The sequence below is a fragment of the Thermobia domestica genome, unplaced genomic scaffold, assembly GCF_964235325.1.
Source record: "Thermobia domestica unplaced genomic scaffold, izTheDome1.hap1.1 HAP1_SCAFFOLD_424, whole genome shotgun sequence".
In the NCBI taxonomy this organism is placed as follows: Eukaryota; Metazoa; Arthropoda; class Insecta; order Zygentoma; family Lepismatidae; genus Thermobia; species Thermobia domestica.
In genome coordinates, this window is record NW_027656134.1 from 80,740 (window position 1) to 106,754 (window position 26,015).

Sequence of the window (26,015 nt, forward strand, 5' to 3'; positions counted from 1 at the left end):
TGTAAACTTTTAACACCAGTAAAAGATGGAAGTAACTCGGTGCTAAGTTGAGGCTGTATAGAGAGTGAGGGAGCCGTTATCGTTAAGAAGAAGAGACCAGGTCGCTTATGTGAAATTACACTTCCCTAAAAAAAAAGAGTTCAGGTTTGACATAAACGACCAGGTCTCCTGTCAATTGGTGTTATTCTTCTTGACGATAATGCACTCAATACGCAAACAAGACACACAGAATTGGTGTGGGAATGCCTGCCGCACTCTCCATAAATCCTCCATTTAACACTGAATGACTTCCATCTTTTTCCGGTGTTGGTCTGCATTGAAAATGAAGTGAAGCGAAATATGAGGAGAGAGTGACATTTTTTTGCAAACGGTTTGGACAAATTGGTACAACAGTGAGACAAATGTCTGAATCTCATTGGGGTTATGTGGAGAGCCTACACATGTTTGTATAGTTTACAAATGTGTCTTTTTTTTTTCTTTCTTTTTTTTTCTTTTAATTATAACTTAGGGAAACACATATATTGAACGACCGACGTACAGATTATAAAGGGAACGTCAGAGGTTCAAAACCATGTACTCACTATTGCTAACGTAAAAAGAAAATTGACGTGAGTTTTTAGTGCATAAATAAGTTTATGATAGGATCACTTATAGTGAATCACTATGCTTTCCTTTAATTTTACATAAATGTTACATGTTAGAGGTAAAATTATATTACTAATCTGTATACAGTTCGGGGCATATCATTACCTTCACTGAACACACTATGAAGGTATAATCAAAGGGTACATCTTATTATCTCAGAAAAACAAGAAGAGATTACTTCTAACCCTTCTATTTTTAGTTTTGATTTTTATACAGGTACAAATCACCTTTTATTGCGGCACCAACTTGAGTCTTCTTGTCCTCGTATCTTATACCACACTACTATTGTGCCTTTTTGTTCTTTCTTTTAGCGGGCCACGGTGAGTCAGTGGTAGAGCGCTCACATCAAATAGTTGGAGTTCCTGGTTCGATCCCAGCTTGCGCCAAATAGGCTTTTGGCGGACAAAGATCGTGTGTATGTTTTTTCTCTCGGGGTTCTGCCGTTTGTTCCCACTTTCTTCATTCTACCATTTCAATCATTCTCATCATCACAGTCTCCTTTAGCCTAACCGGCATAACCGTGGGACGTAAAACTCAAAGATTTCATTTCCTAACCGGCATAAGCGTGGGACGTAAAACAGGGATTTCGGTTTTCCCTTTCTTTTCTATCTGATCTAATAGCATGTTCTACATATCATGATAATTAATCCACTGTTCCAATTAATAAATCGTTTTCTTAATTCTCTTCTTATTCACTGTGCTTCTTTCCACTTTCTTACATTTCTTTTCCTTTCTAGTCCTTTCTGAAGAAAAACTCACGATTTTTTGCGTTTTTCCAATTACTTTAAAACTAATTTTGGATTTTAAAATACATTACGAAGAAAGAGAAAAAAAGCGTTAATGAAAATAAACATGAAAATTAATTTTAGTAGTGATACTACTTTACCTTAGGTGCGTGATCTGTTCCTCCTCCAAGTCAATTTGTTCCCTTCCTAAATTTCATTTCGTTCGTTGTGTTATGGATGATGAATGTAGGAGTGTTTTACCACTTGTTTAAATGAAAATAAATTTAGAGAGGTTATAAAAACACATAGAAGAGGTAATTTATATTTGGGATTAATATAAAGAAACTAATATATTTAAATACACAAAGTTTAGTAGCAGCTGGTTTTGGTTAAAAAGGGTTAAGCGGTGATTACAACTAATGATGAAATTAATAGATTCTACTTATTAGCATTAGGTTAAGTTTTATGTTGTTTTAGCGAGCACACACAGACGATGTGTATTTTTTTCTTTTTAACTAGTGGTGGAGTTTTTTGAACAGCCCGTCTCCAACGATTTTGTTTTTGATTTTTGTGTGACGTTAGGTAGGAAACGTTTGAATTTTTTACGTGTGGTTAAAATGTTATTGTGGAACTTCGTTAATTACCAAGTTAGCTTTGCTTTTGATGTTTTACAGTTATTAAGTTTTTATGTTTTAATAGGAAAGAGGACATGATGCAGTAGCAAGTCGAAAATCCGAACTAATTAGGACCATAGATAGCTTGGATTTTCAAATTGTTCAGATTTCCGAAAATGCTATTTAGACTTAAATATACTGTTCGGTATGCTTTTTTATCGCTACAGTGGTTATACAGTATGTACAGTAATTACAATACTGTTCGTAAGGCTTCTTACATTTAATGTTTCTGAAGACCTTGCTCGTACACTAAATTACACTGTTCTTGTAACTCACACTTAAAACTTAACTTCTTAGGCCTAAGGGAAAATAAAAATAATTATAACAAACAATTACATAGAATATGAATGAGCTTCTGACTTCACACAAAGAAAATTGAATTGGTAGTATACTTGCACTGGCTTCTAGGGACCGCTTTCGGATTATCGACGTCCTACTATATATATATATATATATATATATATATATATATACACCGAGGGTTGATTAATTCGTGTGTTAATTTCATTTGTTCACTCTGCAAAAGTGATACGAGTTAAAGCCGTGAAATTTGGTGTAACTTTAGACGAAGGACATAAGTTTTGTTTCGTCATAGAAGCATTCCACTTGTACTAAAGATTGAAGGGATATAGGGTCAAAGGTCAAATTTCGATTTTTTCCTTATGGGACTGCAATGGTAAATTCTGAAAGAGCCTGAAAAAACGTAAATCGAACTGATAACAAAGAAAAAGCTGTATGGTATGATTCTATGTCGCAAGCCGACCAAATGTGCGTCAATCAAGTGTCAAGGTCAGAGGTCATCTTGAGAACCCATTTGAATACATTGAAAACAACGCAATGTCCTTACCTCATCATGTCAAATGGGTTCTCAAGGTGACCTTGATCTGACAGTGACTTCTGGCCATGACACTTGATTGACGCACATTTGGTCGGCTTGCGACATAGAATCATACCATACAGCTTTTTCTTTGTTATCACTTTGATTTACGTTTTTCCAGGCTTTCAGAATTTACCATTGCAATCCCATAAGGAAAGAATCGAAATTTGACCTTTGACCCTATATCTCTTCAATCTTTAGTACAAGTGACATGCTTCTATGACGAAACAAAACTTATCTCCTTCGTCTAAAGTTACACCAAATTGCACGGCTTTACCTCATACCACTTTTTCACAGTGAACAAATGAAATTGACACACGAATTAATCAACCCTCTGTGTATATATATCATACCATATATATTAAAAGTGGCAGGTGCTAGGCACGTAATAAAAATCGGAAAGAATTTTAAGCTTGTCAGAATTTTAAACCTTGATTTTAGTGCATTTTGTAGAATTGAAGAGGTGGTTTTTGACAATGTACACTTATGTCCAAAATTATTGTCGCATGTCTATAAGTATGTTTTTGTAGGAGTGTAATTTGATAACGAATTCGCGCGGTATTTCTTACAATGTTAGTATGTGTATAATCGGCAAAGACATGTATGTGGCAAATTTCATGACAGAAGAGCAGTAAATAAGAACAACAAAACGAAAATAAAATTTTCTTGTCCATTTAGCAACATTTCACTTTACTCATTCTAATTTTCGTATTTATAATTCTTTTGCTATGAAATTTACTACAAATATACATTTCCCGATTGTACACATAGTATCAATATTACAAATATCTTGCAAAATCATTATCAAATTATATTCTTACAAGAAGACAGTTATAGATATGCGACGATCATTTTGGACATGAGTGTACATATGTTGCATAATTTGTGAAACATATGAGCAAAAACAGACTATGGAGAGGATAAAGTTAAAATAATGATTGAAATTAATGCAAAAAAGCTGAATTTTATGTGGCGAATAAGTGAAGAAATAAAGTAATTTAAATAAGGAAATTGAAAGTATTGGTTGTGTTTGGGGAGTAACTGCTGTCTTAAGATTTATTACTGTAGTTTATAATATAAATTGATTTTTTCTTTTAATTTTAATGACAACATAATAATTACGTTGTAAAAAGCTTAAAAGTAAAAAAGGAAATTGGTGTAACGCTATAAAATGATTATTGCTTTAAATAACAATAAAGTCCAAAGTATATGATCTAATGTTAGCTTGGCTTTCATGTACAGGTAAACTCTTAATAATGGTAAAAAATAAAATTAATAAATACATTTTTTAACTCCGAGCCCGCGTAGGGGGGTTATTCATACAAAGTTGGGTTTGCTACTAACTTCTGGACAAACGCAGTTTCATGTAGCAGGCGCATATTGATTTTTTTTTTTTTTTACATCTTACTTAGTCCTCTTATTATTATTAAAAATACCCCAAATACACACTAATATTATTTGTCCACACTACAATACTAAATTGTGTTTGCCGTTTGAATTCGATTGTCGTTTGTAATTTACGGTTGCCATATACATACTTTGCTTTCTGATGCTTAACATTCCTGACGTTGTACTCAGTATCCTCAATATAGCGTTCCTTAATTTCAGTTAATTCAATATTTTCCAAAAAAATATTCGATTGTTAAAACATGATCCAAAATTTGATTATGAGAATTAAAAAAAATATTATTTCACTTTTTTTTTTTCCTCCGAAGTGCTCTTCATTTTATAGTGGCCCCGCGTAGCGTAGTCGCCAACGCTCTCGCCTTCGGTGCACTCGGTCAAAAAAGTGCAAAAAGCTCTTTCAGGCCAGGCACCCTAAATGAAGTTTTCCTGGGTTTAGTCATTCATTCGAGGCAAACGCCGGGATGGTACCTAACTTATAGTTCCTATGCCGCTTCCTTCCTTCCTTTTCCCCGGATAGTGTGCTTGCCGAGGGACGTCATCCTTCATACATGACAGGCTAAATGTCCATAGATACCGAAAGACCAGAAATCTAAATCCTAAATCCCCTAAATATCTTATTTTATAAATATACGAGGGAGATCAAAGAGTAATGCCTCCTGTGTCACAAAAAATGTATTAATGAACATAGAACAAGACAAGCTATTGCAGAGCATAGCCTGAACTGTCCTCTGCAGAATTCTACCCTTCAACATAGTCTCCATGAATTTGAACACATTTACGCCATCTTTGAACTCAGGCGTCAAAATCTTTTGAGAAAATTTCAGGAGGTTGCTTTTTGACGCATGATTTTACAGCTGTTTTAATTTCATTTAAATCGTTGAATCGGCAACCACGTAGGTGTTTTCTTAAAGGGCCAAACAGATAAAAGTAAACACAAAGATTGCACTTTGCTCTCAGGATCATACAGGTATGCCCACGTCTCATCTCCAGTGACCACGTTTTTGAAGAAGTCTTGATTTTCAACTGCGAAGGCGTCCAGGAACCCTTGACAAATGTCCACTCGCTTCCTCCGATTATCAACAGCCAATTGCTTAGGTACCCACTTAGCATACTGTGATATCCCAAGTCAGCAATTATTCCTTCGGAAAGCCATACGAGATGTTCAATGCATCAGCAACACTCTGAACTGTAATGCGCCTATCTCCTCGAATCAATTCTTTAGCACGTTCTCGATTTGCATCTGTGATCGATGTTGTCGGCCCGGCCGGCCGCTTCTTGGTTTATCAGCGATTTCTGTTTCTCCGTTGCTAAACTTCTTCACCCAACGCCGTACATTGCTAATGTCCATTACTGCATCCCCATAAACACTCTTCAAGCGCATATGGATTTCCTTAGGTGGACAACCTTCTTTCGCCAAAAATTCGATGACGACTCTTTCTTTTAGCTTCAGATTCATGGTTCTAAACTCAGTCTGAAAAAGAAAAGACTATATTAGTGGAGGAAGGTACTTCTATAACGTCATGCATAGATAAGTGAGTAGCTGTAATAGAAAAAAAAAAAAAAAAAATATGAGGGTGGCATTACTTTTTGATCCCCCCTCGTATAATAAATAATCCCATTCTTTATCAAGTCTTTCCTTATTCAGATTCAATTTAGACTTCTTAATTCTTATGAAGAATGATTCATAGACTTCTCTTTCAACATATAAATACGTTTTATGGATAACATTTACGCCCTTAATGGCGAGTTCAAAACATGTAAATGTTTAGATAAACCAGAAACTGCTGTATTGTTTTCTTTTGCATCCCTAATATGTTTTTTAATTCTTTTGTCGGTAGTCCTTTTTGTCATACGTATATGGACTTCAAATGACAAGCACAATTTAGAATTGCAGTATGAATAGATAATATTAGTTTACTCATAGATTTTAGTGTGGATTTGAAGTTCTTTTTAATAAAAAGAGGACTAAATAAAACGTAAAAGAAATTCAACATACACTTGCTATTTGAAACTGTATAGTGAAACCTGTCTATGTTGACCTCCATTGGTTCCATTGAAATGTGGCCAACTCACAGAAAATAAGTGTGATCGGTGAGTTTTTAGAACAGGATTACTAGTATTACAGATTTAATCATAGGGGTTCATTCTAGACGTATTTCTTTTATTATTCTTTTTAGCACATATGAATATTCTAATTTCGTAGTTGACTACCTCTTGTTAATGAGCTACAGGTGTTTCCCTCGGAGCAAAAGACGTTTTGAGAAAATCTTAAAGGAATTCATATCTCGAAACTTCCGCTATCTTTCGACAAGCCGTTAGGTACCGACAGTTTATAATTGAGATGGTTAGCTTTAACCTTGAGAATTTTCCGGAATTACTAAAGCTCCCCACTGATGAAAGTAGCCGATAGAGCTAATTGTTTTACCAAAACAGACAGGGTAAACAAATAAGTACATCCATTTCCTGAATTCCTGTACTTGCTTTTCCTCATTCACATCTTCCTCTTTTATCAGGGTGATGTTCTGCCTATTGACCTTCAAGAACAAATCGTGGGAATTCATGATTCTTTGTCTGCAATCACAAATATAGAACATCTGCCTCACATATGAGAATACGAAAGAGTTAAGAAAAATAACAAAACGGTATTTTGCGTGGCCAAGATACGCAGGTTAATTTATCATTATCAACATAGGATATACATTGCTTCAATGCGGCCAACTTCCAAGTAAGACGTTAAAAAAAAAAAAAAAAAAAAAAAAAAAAAAAAACCATAGGGCAGGTAGCATATTGCTTGAAAGGAGAGAAATAGATTTTTAGAAGAATAATACAAAACGTGATTTTATTGCATATACGTACATAATGTATGACCGTCACCAAAATGATAAGAGAGAAATGAATAATAATTAAAGTAAATGAGAGTACGGAGAAGATAATAAATAATATTTTGATTTACACGGGGTTACATATTCTCTTTTTTATGTTAAGACTGCCATATGCATATTTCGTTATAATAACGGACAGAGTTCATGGTTGCGTACTTACACTCGGCTGAAGTTCATGATCAGGCACAGTCAATTGACAGCTGAGTCTGCACACCACTAACGCTTAGATTGTAGGACGCCGCTGTAAACGATGTTGTGCGAATGCGTTGAGGTTGAGTTGTGATGATTTTTGTAAGATTTCTAGAGTATATATATTCATTTTCCATACTTTCATTTTCTATTTCGGATTTGAGAAAATAGGATTGTTTATTTTCCCTTGTGAAAGTCTTCCGTGTTTATATTTGCTTTTAACTTTTACTATTTTTACCAGGATGTTTTTCGATACTTTATTTAAAATATTTCACTTTTACTTGTTTATTGTTTGGTTTCCTCGAGAGATTAAGAAAATACTTCAGTTTTTAATATCACAAAATAAAAGAATGTCTTACAAGATAGATAGGTGGCCAACTTGTAGAGTAATAAGTAACGAATGTCTTATATTAACCGATGATTAAACTTCGCATTTAATTACATCAATTAAATAAATTATAATTGAATATCACACTTTTACTTACATATGGGTAAGTGTCTATTATCTCACTTGTATTATTTATGTTTTAAACAAAGGATGTACTCTTAATAAATTCAATGTTCTTACAATTGATTTGTACCAAACTGTATATATTTTTCTTCTGAAGTAAATAAATAAAGTATATTTTTATCTCTTCCGCAGGATGCGTTTCAAGAGGAGGACGAAGAAAAAGTAGTGCAAGAAACCACAGAGAAACAGCTGCAGAAAGTGTAAACGGTTATTTTGTGGCAAAAGAAAGAATTCTTGTTTGAGCCATCATCATGGGTGCTCGGGGCAGAGGAGGTGGCGGAAGAGGGCGGGGTAGGGGTATGTCCTTCAGTGTTGAACAATTAGGTTTCCAACCGGGTGAAGCCTTACCAGGTCCAGTGTTGCAACCCCCACCACTGTATCCCCCACTAGAATACAAACCAGTGCCTTTACAGGAGGGTCTCGAACAGGAGTACTTGCTTGTGGTGAAGAGAGAATTCCAGGATTATATGAAGGATTCGCCGGCGTATGTGCAACCAACCACGCAGAAGAGTGATATAGAAAGATACTCAGATAGATATCAAGCGTTAACGAATTGTGCGAGAAGTGGTGATCTAAAGTTTGATTGGACTCGACTGCCAAAGGAGTTAAATCCTGGACTTCGTAGCAGGAAGCGAAAGTTAAAGTCGAAAGGTGCTAATGTGAATGTGAAAATGGCGAAGGTGTCTACGAAATCTGTGGACATCACGAACAAACTTGAAGAATTGGAGAAGAAAGAGCAACAGGGCAGCGAGGCTGAAGAAGAGGAGGAAGCCGAAGATGAGGAGAAAGGAGATGAAGAAGAGAAGGAAGGTGAGGAAGAAGTGGAAGAGGATATTGATGAAGAAATGGATGATGGGACAGATTATGTGAATTCGTATTTTGACAATGGCGAAGGTTACTTGGATGAAGAGGACGATAATCTGGAAGACGGAGCAACTTTCTAGACGAGTATTGGCGATGTTTAAAAGGCGTTTCTCAGACCAACTTGTTACGAAATTGTTTCCTTTCTGGATAAGTAAAAGGAAATCTGACAAATTAAATAAATTATTTTGAACGTGTAAAATATTGCAAATTCCTGTTGTTTTATTTAGTACCAAAAACAAAATTATACTGTAGGAACCCAATGCAGGAAAGCTGAGTTAAAATCGAAGATATTCCTTAGAAGCTTTCTGAAGAGAAAAAGTCATAGGCAACAAATCTGGGGTATTAACTAAAACAGTGGCGTACGCAAGAGAGGTTTTGGGGTTTTTGATCCCCTCCCCTTGAGCAAAATAATATGAAAATATAAGCGTGTGTGAAAATATAATATATAAGATATATATATATACAAACATCTGAAATTACATTAACTTGGGAGCTTAAACCTTCTCTTGACGAACTTCTGCGTACGCCACTGAACTGAAGATTACTTACCAAAAGTATCCAGAATATAGTACTTCTACCGTATTCGTTACGGCAAAAGGTTGTTGCCTTCCCAGCACCGATCCTTTCAGAAAATCAACCTTAGATCAACTGTAGACGTTTCAGAACAAGAGAACCTCAATTTTTGGAAATGCACGAATCATCCACACGCCTCTGTCCCTTGCCAACAGACCATAAATCTTAAAAAAAGCAATGGTGACCCTTGGTTAGAAAGAGGAAAAGAAGTTGCCAAAGTCCCCTTTTCTTCAATTTCTTTTATCTAATTTATCACAAAAGGTAATAACATTATGTCTTTATTTCTATTTTGTTTTCCTTTTTTTCTTGTTTCTTCTAATGACATCGGACATCTGGCAACATGTACCAACCACCGTCCTAACAAGGATTGGGCTGCCCTTTTGGTAGTGGTGTGAGAAAAGGCTCTTATGTTTTGCAACGGGCAATACATTACTGTTACGTTCATTTCAAATCAATGTTTCACTAATAGTTAATCGCCCGAGTCACAAAATATGAGTTAGTGCATAGGAATACGGGATATGGAGGTACAAAGAATTTCGTTGAAACATTACTGCTGGAAATGTGTAGGAGTTTCTATGGAGGAAAGGTTGATTAACAATACTGGAGTTCGTCTATCAATGTTAGTTTCCTGAAAGGATCTGTGTTGATGGCAATAAACTTATGCCGAAACGTTCACGGCAGTAATATATTCTGCATACTTTTGCTACGTAAACTTTAACGTTTAGTATAAATCGTATTTAATTATTTATCAAGATCTGGAGCATCTTTAGAACATTAACGTTCTTCATTAAGCTCGCCCTCGCTTTATTGAACTTTAGTGATGAGCATAAAGGCAATGAACAATATAGAAAATACAAGGTGTGATCAAAAAGTGCGGTGACTAGTTGCACAGTGTCATCAATGAATGTTATATCCATTTCAACTACTAAGCCCGGTAACCTAAACTTTTGGTACAGTTAGTGCCGAGTTTGAATGAGTTGTGACATGTTCGCTTCTAGAGGCCGAACTTGAGGACATGTTAAGTGTCTGTCGCGCGCCGACATTAAATTTTGTTGTAAACTGTATAAAAAGTGCCAAAGAAGCTCGCGAAATGTAAAAATCAGTGTATGGCATTGAAGACTGTTTACAAGTGTATGAGCGATTCAAAAGCAGCAAGGAGTCGGTTCAAGACAAGCAACGATCGGGACGTTCTTCGACGTCAGAAACAGATGAAAACGTGTAAAAAGTGGCATAAATGATTTGCTCAAGAGTTTTCCCGAAGAACTAAATATCTCGTATGAGTCCGTGAAAAGTATTTTAACGGCCGATTAAATATGCAAATGGCTTCCTTTTTCACCACGAAAACGTGCCGTGCCACACCTTGCTCTTGATCCGCGAGTTTTTAGCCAAAAAATATTTATCTGTCCATTCGCTGTGCTCTCCAGATATAGCACTATGCGACTTCTGGCTCTTCTCAAAAATTAAAACCGTGCTTAAAGGAAAAAAAGTTTTGACAGCATTCCTGACATTGAGAGGGCTATGACAGAACAGGTGAACGCCTTCCAAAAGAAACCTTCCAGAAATGCTTCCAGTCATGAATTCAACGTTGAAATAAGTTCATTACTATCCAAGGACCGTACTTTGAAGGAAAGGAAATCAGAATTGCATGTAAGCTTATTTTTTCTAATAAAATTATTCACCGTATTTTTTGATCATATCTCGTATAGGAAGTGAGCAAGGTGATAGCCTTAAAAGCTATCGAATGAACTAATAACTGTTTTCAAGCTTTTTTTTTTTTTTTTTAATAGACCAGAACTTTGGGTGCGCGGTTTATGACGTCATAGTTATTGGACGCATACAAGGTAACCAAAAAAGTTATGACCATTTTTGACGTCTCATTAACCGTGCGCCAACAGGAGAGAAAACGAAATGACACGCGTGCTGGCCACGCAATCAGGACTTAGTCTGAGCATCGATCTTCAGTAATACAGGCACGTTTCGCACACACAGCAGTCATAGTTCGCCCAGTGTCGAAGAGAAATGGGGTATTGAAGCAGCTCATTCACGTGTGTTTGGTGTATAATTTTAAAGTAAACTATCAGCTTCCGCTTCAAGTCGTCACGTATGCCAAGTATTTGGGGAGAATGCCGTGAACGAGCGCACCGCTGACAGTCCACTTGGTTCCAGAAATTTCGTTCGGGAAATGTGAGCCTTTCGGATGAACTCTGCAATGGACAACCACGTGTGTTAGATGAGAAGGCCCTAAAAGCAACCATCGAGAACGACAGTGGTTTAATGTGTGATGAATTTGCAGAAAGGTCACACATTTCTGCCGAAAGTGGGATAGGAAAGTCATACATGGGATATGACTTTGTATGACTTTCCTGCATGGGATAGGAAAGTCATACAAATTAAGCAAGTGGGCACCTTACACTTTGTCGGCAGCCAACAAGGAACAACGGATAACAACTGATTGTCCTTGTTCACTCGGCACCTGAACACACCTATCTTTCATTGCTTGCTCACTGGTGACGAAAAGTGGGTCCTCTATGACACTCCCAAGCGTACCAGACATTGGTATGGAGGAATTCTCGGCAAGTGATGCATTACGAGCTCCTCTCACCTGGTCAGACCATAACTACTGACCTCTACTCTCATCAGTTGCAAGGGGTGCACCGTGCATTGCGGCAGAAGTAGCTGGCATTGGTGAATCTTAGGTGTGCGCTTTTGTGCACGACACTGTCAAGCCAAAGAGGACCTGGGAGATCCTTCAGAAACTTGGCTCGGAGATACTGTGCTATGCACCGTATTCACCGGATTTTACGCCAACAGATTACCACCTGTTTTATTCCCTCGAAAACCTCCGTGGGAGATCCTTTGCAAACTAGGGAGACCTGCGGAACGCACTCCTGGACTTCTTTGCATCCACGACCACGAGTTTTATCACGAGAGTATTGTGCAATTGTAGAAACGTTGGCAAAAGTGTTGAATACTCCAGGAGATTATTTCGAAACCTACAGGTACGTATCATCCGCTGTATTGCTCTTTGTTTATCACTCCTGTAGAACGGCAAGAACTTTTTTGGTTACCTTGTAATTTGAGGATGCTGAATCCAACGAAACTATTTCTTATACACGTCCACAGGGTCAGGCGAAAAATTACCTCAAATTTGGGATCTTCGAAGTACCGTTTCCGCTAATGATAGAAGTGTCTACGCTGCGAAACAGTTGCAAGGGTAAGTGGATAAGTCCAAAATGTCCATTTTGAGATAATTCTATTAACTTTGCTGAGCCACATATCGATCTCGCAGCAGGCTGTTTTTATTGTCTTTGTGCGATCAGTGAAACTTATTTTTATAAACTTTTCAATCGTGTAATTGAAAAATTTTGGACCATGAAAACCGTGAATTCAATTATTAGTTTGAGTGGAAACTCTGCACTAGTACTTTTATTCTTGCCCTGAGAATAGGCAGAAATTTATTATCTGCAAGAGAGCAATGAGCTTGGTTCTTTTGTCGTGAAAAGCTTCTAAGATAAATCTTTATTCTTACTAAATGAAGTGTTTAAGTCAATCGTCACTTTATGTTTGTATTATGGACGTAGACTAATTATCAGTGTTTATGAGGTGAATACAACAACGAGGCACAGAAAACGAAACACGTCCGTGTAGTGGGAGAAGTGACGAATAGGTCGAGCAAGTTTGAAGGCCGTGATGTCAGGAATGTGACCTTGGCAGCCGTTCAAGCATACGTAGTTTCAGTTTCGCATAATGCAACATGGAAGTGACACGCGAAGAACAGTATAATGCATTGAAATTGTTTTCGCTTGAAGAAAACAGCAGCTGAAGCATATGAGATGTTACAACAGACGTATGGGGAGTCTGTTCTTCCCTATAGCACTGCGTGAAGATGGTTCAAAATGTTTAAAGATGGGAGACAATCAGCTTCAAAGGAAGGTGTACCCGGCGTTCCAGTAACTGCTCTGACAGAAGTGAACATCAATACCGCTGCTGTGATAGTGAGAGAAGATCGTCGAATCACGGTAAGAGAACTAGCAAAGAATGGACATTTCATTTCGTTCCCCCTCATACGCTGCTCACAGACAAACTGCGCGCGTGGTGTGATCCATGATAGCTTATTCCCGATCAAAAGACTGTGCGTGTGGAGGTTTGTACCCCATCCTCCATATAGCCCTGATTTAGCTCGTGATTTCTTTCTTTTTCCAACTTTGAAGGAACATCTCCGGGGACGGCGTTTCGCATCTTCAGAGGCAATGATGAAAGCTGCGGAGGCGATTTTGAAGGATCCGTCCAAAAATTGTTTCCAGCATGTCTTTGATGACTGGCAAAATCGTTGGGACAAGTGCATTGCATGTAACGGGGACTATTTTGAAAAAGACCAACATTTGGAGGGTTAGTACAGGTAATTATGTTTTATTCATTTATGATCAGCCTTTGTATGTTTCCAGGCGAATAGATTCCTGGTGAAGAAAAGCATTTTTGGTGTTCAGTGCTTGATAAGACAATTGGATAGCTATTTGAATGAACAAGATATCGAACTTCGCTTAGAAAAGTAGTATAATGTTGGGAGTTCAAGCAGTCATTAAACGTGCGTCGTTGTGCCGTTCGTAACTTTTCTTATGTTCTGGTATCAGTAAGTGCAGTCCATAAAGAATTCTGACAGGCCAATGGCCACCTACTACATCTTTAAAAAAAACTACAATTAAAAAAAAAAGAACTAAATATTTCGGATAACGATCCGGTTATCCTTCATCAGTAGAGCAAGGCTTAATTCATGCTGAAGGTATAAGTTTATTTACTTCTTTCAACTTTATGTGGAATTCCTTAAACAGGCAAACATTAATCATGCAAGACTCTGAGGACTTGGATAAAAGAAGACGATAATAACCTGATCACAAAACTTAAAAGGTGAGCATTTAAATAATATACACGCAATAAGCTAATAACATTTGTTACAGGTTCGCAAGATGTTTTCAGTTTCTGAAATAAAATACAATAAAAAGATTCTCGATAAATATAACTAAAACTTGAGTACTATACAGTAGGCATGAGGTGTTTTCCTGCGAATTAATGGTGTAAACTCCACATGAATGAACAAGACTTGTTCTACTAATGAAAGATAACCGGGTCGTTATCCGAAATATTTAGAAGTAATTAATCGCTTGGCTGTTACTTGGAATATGAAGGTTAGTAATTTAAGTCAGTTGAAATAAACATTCCTTACGTATGCCATATCTGTACACATCTGCCACCATTGTCTTTGGCACTCCTTAGGTTGGCAGGAACCAGATTCGCTCGATCCTTTTTGTTCGTCTGGTTTACTGCGGTGGATGGGTATTGCAAATTACTGCTTGATATACTTGAAGAACGTTTTCAAAATACGTGGTGTTCCAAAAGTAGATATACACCCCTGCTTTGATCAAGTATAAGATTCTAGTTTATGGGTTATTTGCTTCGGCTCATCCGAGCTTAAGATGTAAGCAAAAAGACGTTAAGAACACATAATAAGGAAATTAAGACTACCTGATGGATAACAATAAGAAATGATATAAAATGCAATGAGCTGATCAGTACGGTACTGTATACCTACTTTTGGGCCACCCTGTATGTAATAGTAAGCAGGCTTACAATGTTATACTTGCAGAATCATTAGTCGTCTTGGGGTAAGATTTTAGATTTTTGAGTTTAGCGTCACTTTCAGCAGCTAGGTTGTATCCCTCATAGCAGAATATGCCGCGATCTGATCGCAGAAAATTTGCCAAAGGAGGAAATAAATAGCCAACAGGAAAGTCTAAAACCATGCCTGATATGTGTAGGTGCCTTAAATGCACAGACGACTAGCATAAATATAGTTTGAACTGTTTTTTATGTCGTGTAAAGCGTATTTTAACAATCCAAATGTTTCTCCTGCAGAAAATTTTTGACTTACAAAAGCTCATCGCAGAAAGACAAAGAAAGTTCTGCCATCGGGGATTGTATGAAGCATGGATCTACATCCTGACGTGGGAAGCGAATCACATGAGCTTCCGCCGGGAATCGAACCTAGGTCTCCGACCAAATTATGCCTTGAGGTAAGATTCTGTTACGTGGCACTCATGTTTTGAAAATCACTTCATTAAAGTGTACTATCGGAGCGTAACCTACCCTACTGTATCTCTCTCTCTAACCTTCCTTCATATGAAACAGACAATTTGACGTTCTGATTGTAAGGACACAGATTACTACAAAGAAAGAATTAAATTATCTAAAGAAAGTAACTATCGCATTTTAAAGTGTTTAAAAGATGCTAATATGGACATACCTTGTTTGTTAAGTTGATTTTAACATCCCTTTCAGCAGCGATGCTATATGAAACGTGGACCTACTGATTAACCTGGAATCCGAACCACATGAGCTCTCACCGGGAATTGAACCCCGGTCTCCCACGCCAAAGGCGCGCATGCTAACCGCTTAGCCATGGAGGAGCTCCTATCTTGTTTGTGTCTTTAAGAGCTCCTAAACGGTTTCAGTCACCTTTACCGTGATCTTTCTTAACATGTGAAGTCACTTACGTAAAGATTGAATCACTTTATGAAAATCTCTTGCTCTTTAGACGAAAGACTTATACAACTAAACAACTGATTTCTTGATAAAGTTATGTTCTGAAGAAAAGAACTTACAAAGATTCCTTGGTCAAATACGGGAGAGTTTACAATTTTCTTTTTTAAAACCACGAACATGTGTAATTCGATCTTCCTGTAAGGGACTTAAACTGCTAACAGGGACAAAAGTTCAAGGTATAAGTGACTGAAACTCTTAAAGACAGAATAGTCAAGGTAGATGCATACAGGGTTTTCATAAAGTATAGACGGATTTAATTCGCTTATAATTTACATAAAAGTGCTCATATTGAAATCAAATAAAGTGCAAACGGTAGCGGAAGGATTAAATTTTTACCTGTAATCTGCACCAGCTCAGTTCATTCACCGCCACACCTCCAGCTGGGCGCCATTTACGTCCACACATTCGCGTAGGCGGCATAGTGATAGGGTGATTGCATAGTGAGGGGGTGCCCCGTCCTGTTGGAACACGATGTCGTTCTGGATTCCACGTGCCTCCAGTTCCGGAATGAGGTATTTCTGCAAAATATCCAGGTACGAATCTCCATTCACGGTCTTCTCTTCAAAAAAGAACGGTCCAATCAGATGATCATAGGACAATCAGATGATCCTAGGAAACTGACCCTTGCCCTCCCTCTCCCTCTCTCAACGTGTTCAGAGTTGCCGCTTATCTAACAGTGTTGCCAACTAAAAATTTAATCCTTCCGCTACCGTTTGCACTTTATTTGATTTCATTATGAGCATTTTTATGAAAATTATAAGCAAATTAAATCCGTCCAGACTTTATGAAAACCCTGTACTAGCATGTTTTATGTGGTAGAAAGAAACAAAATGATATATAAGGATTCTCCCAGAACAACATTGATCTTTTGAATGAATGTTAAAATTCTTCAGAGCTAATGCTAATACGTGTTACAGTGATAATATTGATCTTCTCTGGTATCATCCTTAAGTGTAGATCTAAACAGATGTAAGTAACAACAACGGTGGACACGAAGAAATTAAACAAGCTACGACAACAGTCTATTTGCACAAAAACTCAGGACTGATGAATAGAATTTACAGAAGTGTACTGCAGAACACTTTGTGCCGATTTTCTTTATTTTACAGGTTTTGAAATAAGCTTAATAATGTATTAGAAAGCAGATTCTGGCTAGCATTACGTCTGTGCTTGACGATGATTCCCGAGACGATCGAAATATTGTGACAATAATTTAAACACGAATAAAAGTTAGGGGTACACAGTGAAATTTTGACCATAAATACAGTTAACAGCTCCTTAACAAATTCGTTTCTCATTTTCTTTCAATAAAAAATCTTACGGACGTACCGCCTGCGTAAACTTTTTTTTTTTTTTTAATCTTTTGAGCGTATAGGGCATTCTTAATCTGAACAGCTTGCGCTTAATACAACAGTCTTTAAAATATTTCAAAATAATAGGTAGAAAGTGCACACAATTTTTCGATGGTGGAACCATGGCACTGGCATTCTTTAACTGCGCTAGTATGAAAAGCCGATAGAATAAGATCGTTTAAAGCATTAAAATTCACTCTTGAAAAGAAAAAAAAAGTATACTCATTATAGGTGAGAACGATTAGGGGCGGAGCAAGGGCCGGGCAACCGTTGCAGGGTTGGCTGGTTTAAACCAGCTGTTAAAAAAATGGTTTAAACCAAAAAACGAAAAATGTTCGTAAAAGTGTAAGTGTTCGTAAAATCTTGATGAACACACATTTGTGGGTTATCACGTTTCACTCCCGCATATTATTCGTATTATATTCAGACCTAAATTCCCCATTCAGTACTCAAAGATTATGCTACAAAAGCAACTTTTGTTGTTTTTATAATTTTATGAATGTTTCTTTTATGATTTCTTTTATAGTTTGTTATTATTGTTATGCAATTGCAATCAAAGAAAAATTCTAAATATTGTTTCGTTTTAATAATTTTTACTGTTGGTAAAATACATCGAAGTGCTGTACTTTTATTTGGGCGGGAGGGAAGTCATACAAAATCCCACCAGAGGCATTTATTGAAATCAAAGGTATCCTTGGTATCTATTTATGTATAAATGGGTCAGGATCAAAGTGAATTCAAATAATTCGTATCTTTATTCACTTTCCTTACTGATATGCAAATTAAGTCGTCGTATTTCTTTAACTTGGATTAAACTAATAAACTCGTAGTAAACTAACTTGGACTAAATTAGTTGTTCTGTACTCTGCAGTATTTTGAAATTGTCCATATGTAATTCTGTATAATGGTTTCACTTGTGCAACTGTTTATTTTTATTTTATTTTATTTATTTATTTGTCCTTCCGAAATGGCTCTTGACAATTATATTAACAAGTATGTAAAGATCAATACGATGTATTTTTATCAAGAGTCCTTCGTGAGTGAGTCGGCAGACGTATCGCCAGTTAATCCTGGTTTCGAGTTCAAATAGAGGACAATTTCTCTCGGATGTAAGCCGAGAAGTTGTCTGGATTCCGCTTTAAGCTTATGTAACCCTTTCCAGCGTAACCCGATTGTTGTATAACAACACCAAGGCGAAACAAACTTATTTCTGTCCATATGTGATGTAAATACATAGAGCAAATTATTTAAACCAAAAAACCTGTTTTTTTTTTTTTTGTTGTTTTTTTCAATAAAAACCATGGTGTTTGCCAACTCTGCTTGGTGGGCTGTATCGATAAATGGAAACATGGCATGAAGATAGAGTGGAGGGGAAGTTGGTATTGTTTATAGCGGGCCATGTTCTTTCTGAACTTTTCCCATGCAATGAGTGTTATTGGATTCTAGATATGTTACTCTTTTAAAGAGGTATGTGAAGACAGTATATATTCCAGAGTGATACCGTAAGTTTTGCAAAGTTGTGGCACACGCAAGTCCTGCGGTTTATAAAACATGAATTGTTCCTTTCTCTAGCCTTTTCAGTCTAATACCCACCATCGTTGACACGTCTGTTCGCTACGGAGGCGACCCCATGCTGCGCTCTGCCCTTAGTCACTGATAGAATTCTCGTTTCTTAGTAAGTACCTAATACCCATAATGGGTAAGCCCTCGTAAAGTGAATCCTGCATCCAGTAATGCAACTCCTTCCTAAATTTATTTATTTATTGGATTGGTTTAGCGTTCCGTTCTGCCGCGAGGCCATATGAGACGTGGAACGACTACTTAATGTAGGATTCAAACCACATGAGCTCCCATAAACATTTTGTATGGTAGTAAGAGTGAAATTCTGATGAAACCTAATATGACAACTGGGACTGCACAGTAACAAATACTATTAATCTGTCATAAATAAACATATATTTAACGGGTAAATCTTACAATACACGCTCCAGTTGCACATCGGTGAGCAGGACAGCTTTCAAAGGCTACAGAAGAGCAGGATACGGTTAACTTAGAACTATGGTTAATAACCGGAAGTATGGACCAATTGTCAAACTTAATCAAGAGTAACTTCTCGCGTCCGCTTCACGATACGGGTTAAGTTTCGGAGAGAAGATCCAGAAATGTGAAAAGTGCATACGATTTACAGGAAAGAAAAGGTGAATTGGTCATTTTTCACCAAATTTGCACTAACAAAAGAAGTGTATGTGGTATTTCGAACCTGGGTGTTGTTTGTACTATTCTGACTGGAGCCATGCTGATGTCCGACATGGGACGGTTCCAGAATGCTGGTTCACATACATAGGCAAAGGAGACTCGATGGTTTATTAAAGCTCAAGACTAATTACACAGTTATGGCAAGCGAGCGAGAGCAACTGAAAATGGGCTAGTAGGAGCTTGCTTACTTGCTTTCTTTATCACAACTCAATGGATGCGGACCCTAAACCCTGCTGTCAGACATGGTGTAATGAGGAAATCAAATCCCAGCATTCAAAAATGGTAGCTAAAAATGGCATTTCGATTAAGTTTCATAACATCCACCTAGGCATTTATTCCGAAGTAGGGCGTCCGCTTTCGCCGCGTTTTTTCGTTGTTATCTCTTTTCAACATCTTCTGCAGTTTGTTATTAGGTTCATTAATCCGTGCTCTTCACAAACTTTTAAAAGAGTTTGCTAGTTAACAACGTATTGCTTCACAAATGTTAAAACTGTTAGTTCATTGCCCTTGTACATTCGCCATGAAGATAACATAAATGCTCGTTTCTTTCCCACAATGCAACTGTTCGGTTACCTTGCGCCAAGTAGTTCCCTCCGCTCGCCGTATAGTCCCATGTTTATAACCGCTTATATATAACAAACAAACAGATTTTTCGAGACTCTTATATATTATCAAGCACACAAACGATCAGATTATCCATATCTTTCCTGTAAATTTTAAAAATTTTGCTGGAAACGGACGCCCAACTTTGGAATTTAACCCTAAACCTAGATAGTACGTAGCGACAGCGTTGTTTACGGCATAGGCACCATCCTTGACGCGTCTGCTCCCCACAGACGCACCCCTCGCTGCCGCTCGGCATCCATAGCTGCAGTCCTGCCTTGACTCGGTTAGATAGCATTCTTGTTTTAGTGGCCATCTAGCACAGGTTTTATAGTATGTTTCCTGATGCAGTAATTTACACGCAAAACAGTAAAGGCCTCTTAAAGGGAATGTGCACCAAGGAATCCTTTAAAAAAAACTTCTAAGCTAATGACAATGAATTTCCTCATAGACAAAAATTTCACCTTTCTCAGCCTGAAAATACTGAACATACTCTGCAACACGAAGGCCAAGGATACTAAATGGCCCGCGCATTGTAAACTTTACTCCATTAAATTGACTGCTGGCGAATAAATCTTAGAAATTCGCCCAATCAGGTATACTATAAAATGTGAAGTTAAATTCTAGCCAATACCTGTAAATACTTATATTTCTCACGAACATACGAACCATGTTCATTTACAACTCAAAGCACACAACTTTTGGAATAAACACATTTTTCAAATACAAATGAGAACTCCACTCAATGAACATAATTATTAATGAACAGAATAGTCATTTGAAGCACTTTACATTCCAGCTCTCATTGGTGGTGACACCAAAATCACACCATCTCCTCGCACAAACAACATAGGAATGTTGCGTTTTGTTGTTTTATACACTTCTTCGTATGTTTCTTCATCAATTTCAATGGTAGTGACAGTTTCTTCTACATCACCTAATACCATATTCAGATGTTGATCATAGGCATGAAGCCTTCCTCGCAGTTCTCGTTCATTCCTCATTTTAACGTAAATTCGTTCATCCAAACTCAACCGTATCAAGTCCAATGGCTCTTTTACGGTTACTACAGGAACTTGCTCAGCATCATCAGCCATTGCAACAACTCTATTATATTCTTATAATTTGTAATTCATAAATTACACTACAACGATCTTTTATTACAGATAGTTGTAATACCGGCAACGCACTACCAGTGTTGTCAACCAAGTTCCTTCCTGGCAGGACAAAGTTTCCCCCGTTTCTTAAAAAATTCCCACGCTCCGAGAATCGATAAGAATAAGCCAAGAGAATTGCCTGAAATTTTACTATATCCTGTACTTTCATTAAAATTATACCACAAGCGCAAATACTCAGGGGCGGCTCTAGAATATTTTATGCTCTAGGCAGAAAACATGTCTGGGCCCCAATATTCTCTCCCAAACCCAAACCAAAGTGAAGCCTTGTCACCCCTGACATTTTCACCACATCATCCAAGGATGCTATAAAATAGAGGTTCTGCCCTTACAACAAGCACAAAATCAAATAGGAAGGTTTGCCCTAGGAGCAAATAAATTAAGTGCAAATGTAACAATAACAGGAGAAATGGGATGGAGTGATTTTGAAAAAAGAGAAGGTGTGAGTAAAGTAAAATATCTTGGAAGATTAAAATTTATGGAAGAAACAAGATTAGTAAAAGTGGTGCATGAGGCCACTAAACATATGAGAAAAGGGGAGAACACGAAATGGTTTAGGAGAGTTAGGAAATTAGAAAGAAAGTATGATCAAACTACCCGCTGGCATAGAGAAGAAAATTATAAAAATTGGGAAAAAAATCACAGAAAAAATATTTAAAGAGAAAGCGCAGGAAAAGTGGTATGAAGAAGTTGTTAAGAAGAGCAGTTTAAAAGGAATATACACACATAAAAAGAGTTATGAGAAAATAAATTACATGAACAATGATTTAGGAAGCATTTTACTTTTCAAAGCCAGGTCAGGGAGCCTTGAAACAGGGGTATGACTGAAAAAATTTAAAGAAGTAAATGAAAAATGTCAATTATGTTTTAAAGAAGATGAAACATTAGAACACATATTGTTAAAATGTGAAGAAACCCAAAAAATCAGGGAAAAATGGAAATGGATCGATGAAATGAAAGAGGAAGGAAATTTGGTTAAATTAGCTTGGAGGCAAGGCTTTAATGTAAATGGAAGGGAACTAAGTGAGAAAGAAATGGAAAAAAACAAAGAACTTCTTGAATTTTGGTGGAAAAAGAAAATGGGAAAAGTTAAATGAAAAAAAAAAACAGTACTTACTTTTTTTTCTTTTTTTTTTCAGGATCCAAACTTCCGAAGAGAAGGAAGGGAAATACCTTGAACCTTGAACCTTGAAAAAAGAGAAGGTGTGAGTAAAGTAAAATATTTTGGAAGATTAAATTTTATGGAAGAAACAAGGTTAGTAAAAGTAGTGCATGAGGCCACTAAACATATGAGAAAAGGGGAGAACACGAAATGGTTTAGGAGAGTTAGGAAATTAGAAAGAAAGTATGATCAAACTACCCGCTGGCATAGAGAAGAATTATAAAAATTGGGAAAAAATCACAGAAAAAACATTTAAAGAGAAAGCGCAGGAAAAGTGGTATGAAGAAGTTAAGAAGAGCAGTTTGAAAGGAATATACACACATAAAAAGCGTTATGAGAAAATAAATTATATGAACAATGATTTACGAAGCATTTTACTTTTCAAAGCCAGGTCAGGGAGCCTTGAAACTGGGGCAAGATTGAAAAAAAATAAAGAAGTGAACGAAAAATGTCAATTATGTTTTAAAGAAGATGAAACATTAGAACACTTATTGTTAAAATGTGAAGAAACCCAAAGAAATCAGGGAAAAATGAAAATGGATCAATGAAATGAAAGAGGAAGGAAATTTGGTTAAATTAGCTTGGAGGCTAGGTTTTAATGTAAATGGAAGGGAACTAAGTGAGAAAGAAATAGAAAAAAAAACAAAGAACTTCTTGAATTTTGGTGGAAAAAGAAAATGGAAAACGTTAAATGAAAAAAAAGAGCAATACTTACTTTTATTTTTTTATATTATTTTCAGGATCCGAACTTCCGAAGAGAAGGAAGGAAAATACCTTGAACCTGAACCTGAACCTCAACGCTGCGAATACCTTGAACCTGAACCTGAACCTGAACCTGCCAGTATTGCCAATAGCAGTTTTGATTTCCAACTACATTTTGAGCTAAAAAAAACTAAAAGCCATCTAAAGAACCATATTTTACTTCATTGTTCAGAAGGCCCTATATTAAACAATAATAAGAATAAAATGTTATCCTATTTTCAAGAGGAGTCTACCGAGATTTGTCGAATCTATGGAAAAATATGTTACTTGATTTCTCAATAGCATTATATAAGTAGTCAAAATCGGCCTTATGCAGAGTCGTTTCGACGAATGATTAGCGCTATACTAAGGTCCTAATAACTGCATTAAATTTATTTTAGTCGAACTCTTTAGTATGACGCTAATCACGCGTCAGAATGACTGCATAACGCCCAATATATCCGAAGCTTACCTCTCACTTGTAATAAGATAGAAATACGAATGCAAAGTTTGTTCTGTATCTATCTTCTCCATACGGAAGACATGATGTAAAAACTCATATTCTGTTGACAACTTTACTCTCTTTTGCCGTTTTATCGGGAACCGGTCAAAACCCCCACAGCCAAAACCCCCACACTCAAGAAATGTCAAAACACCCACACAAACGGTCATAACCCCCACACAAATGGACAAATCTCCCAAACGCACGAACGTTCAAAACCCCCACACTCAAGAAATGTCAAAACGCCCACATGATCGGTCATAACCCCCACACAAATGGACAAATTTCCCAACTACACCAACGGTCATAACCCCCACAGCCAAAACCCCCACACTGGTAGTCGGTCATAACCTCCAACGGTCATAACGCCCACACAAATGAACAAAACAGCCACACATAGCAACGGTCACAATCCCCACATAAATGGACAAAACCCCCACACAAATGGACAAAACTCCCACATGGAGAAATAGTCACAACTGCCACACAAATGGACAAAAACCCCACACAATCGGACAAATCTCCCACACTCTGAAATGATCCTGGTTGCGTGTATTGCCCTTGTACTTTTTAATAATATTTTTTATTCCAATTAAACTGATATTGCAACTATTCTTCTTGTGCGTCATAAAGAGCCGCAACAAAGACGTGGAATGACGATCATTTCAGAGTGTGGGGGATTTGTCCGATTTTGTGGGGGTTTTGTCCATTTGTGTGGCAGTTGTGACAATTTCTGCATGTGGGAGTTTTGACCATTTGTGTGGGAGTTTTGTCCATTTATGTGGGGATTATGACCGTTGCTATGTGTGGTTGTTTTGTCCATTTGTGTGGGGGTTATGACCGATTGTGTGGGCGTTTTGACATTTCTTGAGTGTTGGGGTTTTGACCGTTCGTGCGTTAGGGACATTTGTCCATTTGTGTGGGGGTTATGACCGATCGTGTGGGCGTTTTGACATTTCTTGAGTGTGGGGGTTTTGACCGTTCGTGCGTTTGGGAGATTTGTCCATTTGTGTGGGGGTTATGACCGTTTGTGTGGGTGTTTTGACATTTCTTGAGTGTGGGGGTTTTGGCTGTGGGGGTTTTGACCTAGAACCGTTTTATCTTGTCCAGTTACTAGAATGACTCTAAAATGGTATTGGTTTCTGTCTCCCCGTGTTGAACCCAATTGAGTTCTAGACGCGTTTATCCCACAAGGACTTCTTTCCGTATCGATTTTCGCAAAATTTACAGAGCACAAAATATAGCAAAAAATGGAATAATGTCGATTGCTACCAAAATGGAAACGCAGAGTTTGCGTTACGTTGACGCAAACTGGCACGGTAAGGAGGACCAAGCACTAGTCTAGAATTTTCTTTCAAATGGTAGGAAAACCATTTGTTCTCTATATAGATTTTATTATTTTTGTAGCAAATTAGATATTCAATAAGAGTAAGAGAATTGACAAAATTATATTATTATCTATGCCAATTGGTAAAATTTAATTAATGAAGGGAAATATTTATGTTGGGGAAATTTGAAACCAAGTCTTGATGACATCATATCACACCACACAAAAAGGAAACAAAAGACGAACAGATTCCGATTGTGGGCACAGCGTTGCCAGCTCTACTGATTTTGCAGGAGATCTCCTGCTTTTTCTACGTTCTACTGATCTACTGCAAAAGAAAATGAATAGTTAACAATCTCCTGCTTTTTCGCTACTTCGAGAAATTGAAAAATATATTATTAATAATATTGAATTTTCAATGTTTCCTCACATAAAAAGACGAAATTTCTTTGTTATAATACACAAAGCTCTATAGAGCATATAGTTATAGAGCTTTATCGTATATAATATGAATCAAAAAAATACAACTGTACGTCATCTTCTACATGCATTATGGTTAGCGTTTTTATGACTTTCTGTAAGATTTACAAATAAGTGTTGTTTAGATTGGGACTTGGGTTGGAAGAGTGGCTTAGATCATTTCTCCACGATCGTCAGCAAGAAATCGTTTTACGCCACGGCCGACTGCACCATGTAGCTACGTTATCGCTACGTGCATGAAAAGACATTTTCCCACTCCACTTTGCTATTTCACTACGTTTTACTTCATAATGTGTGTATCAAATAATATTAATATAAATCGGGACTTTTCCCTTTTATTTGCTCAACGTAGATCATCGGAAATGAAGTCTGGACTGCTTGTTTTGACTCCTGCCCCCTTAATAATGGCAAATGTTATTACCCCCCCCCGGATTCACATTCAAACGCCACCACTGTATGTGTCTACTGCTTTC

The 26,015-nt window shown here is 37.1% G+C and overlaps 2 protein-coding genes across 2 annotated transcripts in view; one reads left to right on the forward strand and one right to left on the reverse strand.

Moving 5' to 3' along the window:
- Polr3G (RNA polymerase III subunit G) overlaps positions 1–8,982 on the forward strand; it is a 32,454-nt gene extending 23,472 nt beyond the window's left edge. Inside the window, exon 3 of the mRNA XM_081747638.1 lies at positions 8,043–8,982. Within this exon, the coding sequence (XP_081603764.1) occupies positions 8,162–8,854 (693 nt within the window). The 5' untranslated portion in view covers positions 8,043–8,161 and the 3' untranslated portion in view covers positions 8,855–8,982. The remainder of the gene's footprint in view (positions 1–8,042) is intronic.
- An 11,804-nt stretch (positions 8,983–20,786) lies between these two features.
- LSm3 (U6 snRNA-associated Sm-like protein LSm3) lies at positions 20,787–21,365 on the reverse strand. Its single transcript, XM_081747635.1, has one exon. It carries the CDS (start codon positions 21,250–21,252, stop codon positions 20,944–20,946), a length of 309 nt encoding a protein of 102 aa, XP_081603761.1. The 5' UTR covers positions 21,253–21,365; the 3' UTR covers positions 20,787–20,943.
- Between the last annotated feature and the right edge of the window lie 4,650 nt (positions 21,366–26,015).

Bases quoted from the DNA above. Each gene is read 5' to 3' on its own strand.
- LSm3 (XM_081747635.1), bottom strand. From the start codon at position 21,252: ATGGCTGATGATGCTGAGCAAGTTCCTGTAGTAACCGTAAAAGAGCCA.